The following is an 11,560-nucleotide window of genomic DNA, read 5'->3' on the forward strand; positions in this document are numbered from 1 at the left end:
AATCTGTGGTCTCGATTGTTTGATTCCCCTTACGAAAAATATGGGTCATTTTAGAGGAACATGGCCCTCTTCCACTGTAATATGTCCTTCAACAATGAATTGCCTGCAAATAGAGATGAAGCATTGACCATGACCTTGATTATTAGAAGAGTTGATATTTTTGCCTAGATGGTTCATGATATTCTGATAAGGGCCTGTGCGTCTCGTATGCTTGATCTCTCCCTGTAACATGATTGTTTTGCCAAATTAGAGTTGTACATGTTGCAAGTCCATAGCTAACACTTTTCTCGTTACAAGTTAACAAAAAGTTACGGTCTAGCAATTTTAGTAGCTTGCTTCAAATCCTCAAACTTGGTCGGGTCTACCGGTCTAGATCGAGCTCGGTTGGCTCCGGTAGTCTAGTTCTGGTCGGTATTGTCCAATTTGTTCTTATAAATCCAATTTCGTGCTAAAATCATGTTGCAGTACTAATGTAGCTCGAATAGGTTAGATTGAGCCGAACAGGGAATCCAGACGCACTTTGCCAATACCTAGCCCTTATTGCCCAACCTAACTCCAAAAATTTAGGTCGAGCTCACGTTAGGCTAGTCTGTAAGCAGAGAAGGTGCATTCATCCTAAATTGAACTGTGTTACGCGAACGAGCTTGTCGGATTAGGTTGAGGACATCTGATTCTTTTGTGATGGCGGACTTTATTCCTCTTGGGATAATTCTAGGGATAACTTCTGTGGGCCCAAAGTGGAACTCTGGCCCACAAGAAAATATATGTTGATGTGTCATTTTTGTAATGACAATCGAACTGCCCGTAATCCGACTTTTATGAATAAGGTTATAAACCACCAAGGGCTGTCGGACACGTGGCAGTGAGAACCTTGGTGCTCAGCCCATAGGGAAGGAAGACCAGAACCAGGTCAAGACCAAACCCACCTTGGATTCACGACCCTCCATTCACACTTTCCAGTAGCTGAAAAGGGTTGGGAAAGTGTGGGATTCTCTTAACCCAGGTGTGGCCTCTTCCACTCCCTTTGGAGGATCAGTTGGATAAGCACAAGCTTCTCTTCACCCTTTATTGATGCCTTCTTATTCCACTCCACAGTCTCCATACGCTTCTCACCAACTTGTAGACAAAGGTCGACTTTTATGAGGGTAAGGCTCAAGAAATGAAATAAAGCAGGCAAGCGCAATCACACCCGACCAACCCAGTGTTAGATTTGATATCTCTAGAGACGAGTCATCCTTTTGAAATAATGATGCTTTTGATGCACAGATCTCTCTCTCTCTCTCACACACACACACACACAGTAGCACACATCGTCTTTCTTTTTTTTTTTTGCTAGAACGGATGATTCATATAATACGTGTACGGATACACCCAATAAAATCGGAAAACAAAATATCACGAAACTTACAAGACAGCTCTCTATCCTCCGCCCATATGATGCTATCGGTATGGTTAGCCACGTAGGTGACCACCCAGTCCGCAATCTCATTGGCTTCTCTAAACACATGCTTCGTCTAGACAACCCCTCCATTCCTCATTATCATTCAGATATCACGAAGCAATGGATGGTCACCGGCAGCGACCCTCGGACTTTCTTGGATCTAGCTGATGACCGTAGCCGAATCACCATCTAAGATAACTGAACTAGATGATAGCACATGCTGAGCATGTCGAAGACCTACCCAGGCAGCCCTCAGCTCCGCACTGCCTTTTATGCAAAGAGATAATGCTGGATCATCTTAACGTATCTTAATCTAAGCGAATATTGTCTAATAACTTCTTTCCTAGATGTGCTCCTGCTCTGGACAGTAAAAAGCAAATGTGATTCCAAATGGTTTTGATGTGATTCCAATCTCAGATGCCTCTATCAAATTCTTTTTACTACACCAAATCTATGTTGTGTATGAAGGAGACTAACTTCATATATTTGTCAGACGATCAACATAATGCTAACATGGGGTCGCATGAGAATAAAAGCTGGAAAATCATAATAGATAAATATGACCTCTTGAGATTTTACTCAAAAACAAAATAAAAAAACATCGAGATGCCGGCTTTTCCACTCCCAAAAATCCAGAAGAATCATATAAAGGTGAAATAAATCTACATTATTGAAAAAAGTAAGATCGCGACTCCTATATTGCAAAATTTCAACAATTAACTGCATAAAGAAAATACATTATCCACCTGCATCAGTTGGCCGAAGATTGGGTCAAACCAACCACTTAACTAGAAAAAAATATTAGTTGGACCAAATCTACCAGCTTAACAGTGGATAGTCTAGTCATCGACAAAAAACAAGAAAAAAAGGAAGCGGATCCATGTTGCTTTCTGGTTGGACAGGTCCACCGCTGAGTTGGTGGACCCGGGCCAACTAATAATTTCTCCTCAAATTAGACTATATCATGTAATATCTTTCTAGATCAAGTTTGCCGAAAGCAGAATATTAGAAGGCAAGTATAAGGGAACCTCGGCCAGAGCTAAGCCTGATCGACTCACACATGCTTCCTAACCATGGTCAGCCGAATCATATCAAACCATTCTCTTTGCCTCCTATTGGTTTTGCAAACCTGATCTCTACTTCCTCAGTAAAGGAGGAAAATATTCCCATGGTATCTTGGATTCATAACGTAAGGAATCATCAGATGCCACCAAAATGCCCTCCTATCCACTCCACCTGACCCCCTTCCCTATAGAGTGGGAGATAAAGTTCAAGCAACCGAAAGTTAGGCCCTGTTTGGGGGAGCTTTTGGAGGGCCAGAAAGCACTTTCTGGCCCTCCAAAAGTACTTTTAGATGAAAAACTGTGTTTGGTAAATTTTTCGAAAAGCTGTTTCAGCTTTTGCGGGAAGCTGAAAACAGCTTTTGGGAGAAAGCTCCAATTTGGAGCTTTTGGGAGGAAGCTGTTTCAGCTTTTTCGGAAAGCTGTATTTTTGACAAAAATGCCCATATTAAAATAACATAATTACATAGTTTGTCCCTTTATAAACCTAAAAATCTGCTGGAGCCAAGAACCCTAGCCATCAGACTCCCTTCCGTAAGAAAAGGTATTTTTCTTTTCAATTTTTGGATGCATCTCTTGAACCACATTTTAGAAGAAAATTTTTTTTCATACCTTCCAAAATCAATCTATTGTTTTTTTTTTTATCATCAACCTTGCGGCCGACGCTGAGGTCCTCCTCGAGCGTGGACCACAAAGAAGAGCCCTTGGACCGCGAAAAATTATTTTATGGGAAATTATGGGAAATTATTATGGAAAATTATTTTATACTAATAATTTTAATATTTTATACTTTTATTTTTGTATTATACTATAAATATAATATCATATTATATTATATCATAATACATTAATATGTTATGTTAAATAATTTAATATTATGTTATATTATGAAAAATTAATTTATACTAATAATTATAATATTTTACACCTTTATTTTTGTATTATACTATAAATATAATATCATATTATATTATATCATAATACATTAATATGTTATGTTAAATAATTTAATATTATGTTATATTATGAAAAATTAATTTATACTAATAATTATAATATTTTATACCTTTATTATTATATTATACTATAAATATTGTATTATATTACATTACATTATAATACATTAATATGTTATTTTAAATAATTTAATATTATGTTATATTATGAGAAATTAATTTATACTAATAATTATAATATTTTATACTTTTATTATTTTATTACACTATAAATATAATATATATTACATTATATCATAATACATTAATATGTTATGTTAAATAATTTAATATTATGTTATATTACCAAATATTAATTTACTCTAATAATTATATTACTATTATGCTATATTAACATAATATTATTTTATATTATAATAATATTATACTATATCGTATATTTATGTATTAATTTATGTTATGTTTTATTATGTTCTGTTGTATAATATTATGCAATGTCCTTTATGGTAATTTTGTCATACAAAAGTACTTTCTCAGTTTGTTTACCAAATACCAAATAAAGTACCACAGCACTTTACGAATATAGTTACCAAACATCAAACAGCTTTTTATAACAGCTCTACTTCAGACAGCTCTACTTCTAACAGCTCTACTTCCAACAGCTCTACTGCCAACAGCTCCCCCAAACAGGGCCTTAGCCAGTGTCCATTAGGAAGTGGGAGATGGGACCCTAGAACGTTGACTGGAGTCAAGCGAGAAGGCACCTGCCTATAAAGAATGGCATGGGGACCCAAACGGCCCTAGCAACCCAAAACAGAGAAGCCCTTGGCTCTTGTGCATACCTGAGCTATTCTTGTGCATGGCAACCAAGACCCACCTCGCTAAGGTAGGGAAAGAGGCCTTCGACATTCTGGACGAGTGCCTGGTCCGGAAGAGAAGGCCACCACCACCTTATGCAAGCTACCACCCCAAGCCAGTCCAAAGCAATACTGCTCCAAAGAAAGAGCCAATTTATAGCACCCAAGCTACTGAACTCGGGGGGGTTTTGTTTGTGTCGCACCCGCACCGTGGCCGGGTGCTCCACTAAGGTCTGCATGGATGCTACGTAGCTTAGCTTTTTATACGGCTTGCTTCTATGTATGTACCATGTAACATCATAACATGGTGTATTAGTATTTAGAAGCAATATAATACTACTAGCTGTTTGGCAAAATCTAGTTTATTTGATTTGTTTTGATGGGTGTCTAGTTTGCATATGTGATATGGTTGCCTAGTGGCCACAGCCGTATTGGAGCTTTTACAAAGGAGGGAGCTTTCATTTTGGAGTGAGTTTGTTGTATCTCTGGGCCCGGAGAGGTTGATGGTGTGGAAAAGACCTGCTGATGTTAAAAAAGAAGGAGGCCATTAAAGGTTGCCTCGGTTAGCTTTAATAGCCTCAGCTAGCCATGATTATCTTGGACCAAATATGTTTGTTTGTCCTGGGGCCTCTAATGATTTTCATTTTTCTTCTCTCTGTCTGTCTATCTGTCTACCTATCTATCTGTCTATTTGTCTTTTGATCTATGTGTGCGCACCCGAGTCTTCGTTTGCTAGCTTCTTTTCTTAAGCCAGGCTCTTCGCTAACAAATTGGGTGCCCCACAGAGGCTAAAATAGCGGAAAAGGCCTGCAAATACATACCACTATACTAGCTAGCTAGGGTCTAGAGCAATGTTTGCATGGTAGCTTTCATTGTCCATGGCAATTATTCCAGCAATATGATAAGTTAATATTCGAAAGATGTGTTTGGTTGCTACGAAAATCCATTGAAAAACTAAGTTTTCTTGGGAGGACTGATTTTTCTAATTATTTATTTTAGTAGAGAATTGATAAATTCAGAGAATATATAACTAGTTTTCCATTGAACTTTTCGATTTTCATGAAAAGTCCTCTTTTTCTTTTCCTTTTAATGGATTTCGTTGCAACCAAACATATTCTAAAGGCCTGGGAAAGGATGCAAAGAGAACGAAGATATGGATTTGATGGGGCATGGATTCCACTATGCCAATAAATTAGAAATAAGGAAATTCTATCACTTTTTTTGAAACAGAATTTGTTGCTCAAACTAGTACTAGACTGGCTAACAATTACATGTTCAATTGGTTGGCACCTTTTCCCTAAATGCTTGCCCTTGAAGGAGATTAATTGGTCATCAACTAACTACAATAAATGATAAAAAATATAAGGTCAATCAAAATTTGGTTAATTATTTATGCATAACACTAGAATGAACTGTGTTTGACCTCTTGTCGCTCACACGAAGGGCCATATTTGGATACTTACTTACTGGAATTAACTTTCTAAAGGAAGTTAGCAGGATAACGAGGAGTTATTCACACAGGTAACTCCCCATAACTACCAAGGAAGTAGTTATTAGGTCAAAAAAACTACTAGAAAATGGTAGTTTGAAAATAAGTACTTATCTGGATCATAAAAAGGAAAAAAAGCTTTATTCATACATACTTGACTATCCCGATATTGGATAAGGCTTCTAGCTTCTTCCATATACTGTGATGAATGCTAAGAGGATTCTCCAATATACTTTAGTACGAATTCCATAGCTGTTTTAATGTTGGTCCATTTTTCATTTATGCTTGCATCATATTTTTCACATTTTGAGTTTTAGTTCATGACTCAAAACTCATCCTAAATGACTATGATCAGATGTTACCTTCTTGATTATTGAACTAGTACTAGAACATCAGGGCACATCAATTTGTTGATTATTTACTAGGTCAGATCAAGTTTTCGATTATATTGTATAAGCTAGCCAAACCAAATAGCATGATGTGTCATCTTGATAAAAGGAAAATAGATAAAAAGAACCTTTCTCAAATTCTATTTCATTCTCAAGGAGTTGTTTTTGTAAATGTTTCTTCCACCATTTCCCTCAGATGAATGGTCTCCTTCCCATCACAATTGTCCCTACTCATGATAGTGATGGACCCATCAGTAATGGGCTCATGGTCCTTGGGCCCAGCCCATAGTCTTTCCTTAATTCTAACGCGAGAGCCATTAAAAACTTCGTTGCCTTCGCTTCCGCTCGAGGCATTAACCTCAGGGAAATCGTGGCTATGGCGGCGTTGGCACGACGCAGCGTTTCCTCTCTCCTCTCCCGAGCTCTCGCCTCCTCTCCTCCTCTGAGGTCGCCCCTCTCCCTCCCTTCTCCTCTTCATCCCTTCCGCCTCTCCATCGCCGTCCTGGAGACGCTCCACCGTTCGCCGGCGCTGTGGGCCGTGCCGGCGAGGCTGAAGACGACCTCCGGGTCGGGATACTCGCCCCTCAATGATCCTTCTCCCAACTGGAGCAACCGGCCCCCCAAGGAGACCATCCTCCTCGACGGCTGCGACTACGAGCACTGGCTCATCGTAATGGAGTTCCCCGAAAACCCTAAACCCTCCGAGGACGAGATGATCGCCGCCTACGTCAAGACCCTTGCCTCTGTCGTCGGGAGGTAAGAAACTAGGAATCTCTCGGAGAATTCTATATCTCGTTGTTTTGATTCTGGCTTAAATTTGTGAGCTTTGTGCTTTGGGACTCAGTGAGGAGGAGGCAAAGAAGAAGATTTACTCGGTATGCACCACAACTTACACGGGGTTTGGGGCTTTGATCTCGGAAGAGCTTTCTTACAAAGTTAAAGGTATTGGGTGGATGAATTTCGATCGTTTTGAATGGAAAAATGGTTTCTTGGTGAAAGCAATTCGATCTGTTATTTCTGTTGTGGAATGGAAGTGATATGATCTCTTATGTGGTAGGACTGCCTGGAGTTCTTTGGGTATTGCCGGATTCCTATTTAGATGTGCCCAACAAGGACTATGGAGGTTGGTGCAACCACTAAACATGGTTTCATGGACCTTTTATTTCTGGAAAATAGAGTAGATTTGAATTGATTGGTTGATTCTCTAGTCATTTTCTTTGTTTGTGTTTTGGTCTTCAATCATGTTGAATTGTTGCCTTTTGTGGTAGATTGGATTGTGGCAGTTATTTTGCTGATAATGATATTTATCTTGTTTAAATCCAATAGGGGATCTTTTTATTGACGGTAAGGTCATACATAGACCCCAGTTTCGGTTCAATGAGAGGCAGCAGACGAGGGGCAGGCCACGTCCTCGATATGATAGGCGGAGAGAAACTATGCAGGTCGAAAGAAGAGAACCAATGCAGAGAGGTGGGTGGGCACAGGATCAGAGACAACCCAATTCACAGCAAATGTCTGAGAATCCACAGCAAGGATATCAGAGTGGACAACAACCCATGTCAGAGCAAATGCCGCAGAAATCACAGCAACAATACCAGAGTGAGGTACCAAGGGAAGGGAATTGAGGTTCGTGAGACTTGGGTTTTGAATTGCTTTAAGTGACATGGTAATCATTGTGGTTCTCATGAACATAGCATGTAAAAGGACTCCATTTAAGTGGATATTCTAACATTCTAGTCTGATATAAGTATTTCATCTTTGTTGATCTTGTGGTAATATTATAAGGTACTCATGCAGCAGTGTTTCTATGAACGTGGTAGAGACTGTATGAGATTGATTTCTTGGCATTTTACTTGCTGACTTAGATATTTGATATTGCTTTTTACTTGCGGTGGATGTGCAAGATAATACATGTTCTCATCCCTAAAAACAACTTCCTATAAAAAAAATCATGACTTGTAGCAATACTGTTGTGAAACATGTTTCGATGTTCCACATTGTGGTAGTATTTTGTTGTTTAGTATTACTCGTTTAACCTCCTTTCTTTTTTCCAGGAAAAAAATTTGCTGGTAGAAAAATCTCTTAAGTAAGCAGCTTAACACTCCATTTTTCATATTAATTGGAAACTTGAGGCCAATTGATTATAGCAGTTCCGGTTTCTATTTGCTGTATGATATGGGCCATAAGAAGTCGGACGCTGTGAATGTCCTCATCCTCTTTTCAACTTCTTAAACTTTGTTGTGGCGGTTACAACTTTGAATCTGGAGCCAAAGTTAGTGTGTTCTCATGTGATTGAACTGCATCCATGGCATAATCCATATCCAGTTGCTCCTTAGGATTGTGGCTTTGGTCTTCTAGTTATTCAATTTATTTCTGTTATGAATATCCTTCATGAGATTCATAGCTCCTTTTGGAAATGTGCTTTTGGTGAAAAACATCAACAATGGATGTACCGACAAAAGAAAAAAATGAAGATCATGCTATTGCTTGATGACTGAATGTTAGTTCAACAGCCTTCATAACCTAGTGTAGGATGCATACCATGAGCAGCAAGATATCATTCTTTGGTAGGGAGACAAGATATCTACCCATCTTTACAGTAGCTTATGGTAGGGAGACAACTTACATTCATACTTTGTCTATTTAGGCATCATCAACTTGAATTCAGTTTTTCCTTGATAAAACTTGGTAGGTTCATTTATCACATGCTTGCTGTAAGGTGGAGTGTAATATGGACAACTGCAGGGATGTTTTGGTGCAATGTTAGCAAATGGGAAGTGGGGATGGCATAATTTGGTTTCTTAGTCAAAAATTTTCAATTGCATTGCTTTTATTTGTTATTGTCAAACAAGTTCTGGCACCGATGCACAGAGAGCCCTGCTTATGCAAGGTTGATTGAGGCTTTTTATGTTTAGCATGATATGCGGCTGTGGATTAGTCAACTTGATGGAAGTTTTCCATTGTTTTACTGTAAAATACCTTGAAATACTAAACTGAATTGATCGGAACTGAGGAGGAGGATAATTTGATGGGACAAAAGCTGAGACTCTAGACTTTAGTATGGAGTCTGTTGTTCTTAAAGAGTGAAGGATATCAATCTTATGTTGCCTGGGAAAAGGTTATTGCGGTTTGGCAGTGGAAAGTAGAGCTTCGTTACAGAAATTTGAGAACATAAGATGCTATTCCCAAGTTGACACAAAAGCCAAGCGGCTTATACAGAAAGGAGATCAAAAAAATGCTGAATCATTTTGTGGGGCACAGATATCATGTGCATAGTGACAGGTGCCTACAACTTTATGTTTTTGACTAATAACTGTTGTGAAAATGTTTTGTAAGATGCTTGTGGTGGCATGAAGTTACAAGAGGATGTAAATATTTGATGTTTTCGAAATTCAAATGGAGTTTTCTTGTATGCCGAATGTGTTATTTATGTCTTTTTTTATTTTGAACTATTGAAAATTTTACGTCGTAGTGGGTGAGTATGATGCAAATGTGGAGATGATTACAATGATTAACGCTTGCTAAATTTAGTATTGTATTTGAGTGATGCACCTGAATTTTCAGTCTTAGATTGTCTATTCACCGATGGCAATGTTTCATTGCCAAAATAAAGAAGGAAAAAAATACCAATTATGATGCTTAATCTGATATAGATGGTGGAAACTTCCCAGTGATGTTCCTATACATATAAATAATGGAGAGAGTTCTCATCATTTTTTATATTTTGGCTGGACCATAAGTATAATCTATGGATCCACCATATGCTGATTATTGTTGGTCATAAGAGAGATAACTGAGGGTTGGGTAGTCGGTTGCAGTAAAGATTTGTATGGCAGAGAAATAGTGGTCTGGCCTTTTAAGAATTCTAATTTGAGAGTTATTCACAGTTCTTTCTTCTTTTTCTTCTTTTTTTCTATGCTTTACAATAAAACAAAAATATCATTCCATCTGTATGATTGATTTTACTTTTGCTAGCGTGCTTATCTAAAATTTCAGCCTTCAAGTATTTCTATTTCTCAGACCACAGATGTGCTATGTTCATCGTTATATTCTCATCATCATGGATTCTTCACTACTTTTTCCTTTTATAATCAACTAGTTATAATGCAGATGGCTACTGTAAGTATTTTATTTACAGAATAAGTTTCTAAAAAGATTTAAACATGAATCAGGTGCTAAGATTTTTTTGTAATTGTTTAATATTTGTTTGATGTATAGTTTTCAATCTAGATGAGTTTTAAGTGCTATAGCCGACAGATTACCATGGATTTTGGATTTTGAAGGACGTGACTTTTATTGTGCATGGTGTCGCAGAAATCCCAACATAAGATAGTTGAGGACATTGAGATGTTGTTTAGGTTAAACCTGAGCATTAATATCGGGATTAGAATCTTTAAAATAATTAATAACATCTCATGTAAAGGTTGATACTGGTGTTGTAGCTGAAATCAAGTTATAGTGGTTAGAACTTTTATATAGATCTAGATCATGTAATAAAGGTTGATATTAGGATTGTGTTGCATATCAGTGTAAGCATTGATAGCTGCGGTTTCATAGATGGCTATGCACATTGGAAATTTAAAGCCAAAGGATCATCAGTTTGCTTTATATAATATCACAAATAATATGGATAGATTACTCAAGGGTTAAGTTAAAAACCAATGTATATCTGTGGGAATAAATAACATTTCATTATGTGGTGATTTTGGAGGTGCTTATAAGATTCAACATCCTCTCATGTATCACACCTGTTCTCTAATTCATGCAGGAAATGGAGATATAAAGCCATGATCTGTGATGAGTGCCATGGGCAGAAATGAGATTCCAATTAGTAAAACTAGATCGAAAGATATGTCATTCAACGTTTAATTATCAGTACAAGAATGTCAAGAAAATTTTCATCCCTTGTATGCACATTATGGGACTTTAGCTATTTAGGCAATCTCGGTAATGACTTTTGAACCTTAGTTAGCGCGAGCTTTGTCACTGTCATAAATCGGCAAAGGAGGGTGGTACGTGATTTCAAGGGTTATTATCCCAAAAATATATAAATTTTTTAGTTAAAACAAAATTTAAATCTAATGAAGAAGAAGATTGAACTAAAATGAATAGATATAAGGTTAAATCGCCGTGCAAATTCTATCTCCAAAATTAATTTCACTTATTTGCAATTCAACTCGGCTTTAATTTAAACTAGCCAGGATGGACTATATGAATTTTTTTTCCCCATTTTACTAGATTTAGGACTACACTTTCTAGAAGAGATTAAAATGTCCAAGTTCTCTCGTATTACTTCAAACCCTAATCTTTATCTGTCCTTCCTTCTACATACATCAAGTCATTTTTTCAATGGAACAAAATCACAAA

General features: G+C 37.4%; 1 protein-coding gene across 1 annotated transcript; it reads left to right on the plus strand.

Annotated features, from left to right (window-relative positions):
* The first annotated feature begins 6,527 nt into the window (after positions 1 to 6,527).
* On the plus strand, positions 6,528 to 7,958 carry MORF3 (plastid developmental protein DAG). The gene is made up of 4 exons (XM_039114684.2): positions 6,528 to 6,949; positions 7,038 to 7,135; positions 7,251 to 7,316; positions 7,520 to 7,958. Exons 1-4 carry the CDS (start codon positions 6,570 to 6,572, stop codon positions 7,816 to 7,818), a joined length of 843 nt encoding a protein of 280 aa, XP_038970612.2. The 5' UTR covers positions 6,528 to 6,569; the 3' UTR covers positions 7,819 to 7,958.
* Positions 7,959 to 11,560: the final 3,602 nt, after the last annotated feature.

Source organism: Phoenix dactylifera, chromosome 8 (assembly GCF_051530095.1).
Source record: "Phoenix dactylifera cultivar Ajwa chromosome 8, Ajwa_hap1_PhDact_Kaust_v1.1, whole genome shotgun sequence".
Lineage (NCBI taxonomy): Eukaryota > Viridiplantae > Streptophyta > Magnoliopsida > Arecales > Arecaceae > Phoenix > Phoenix dactylifera.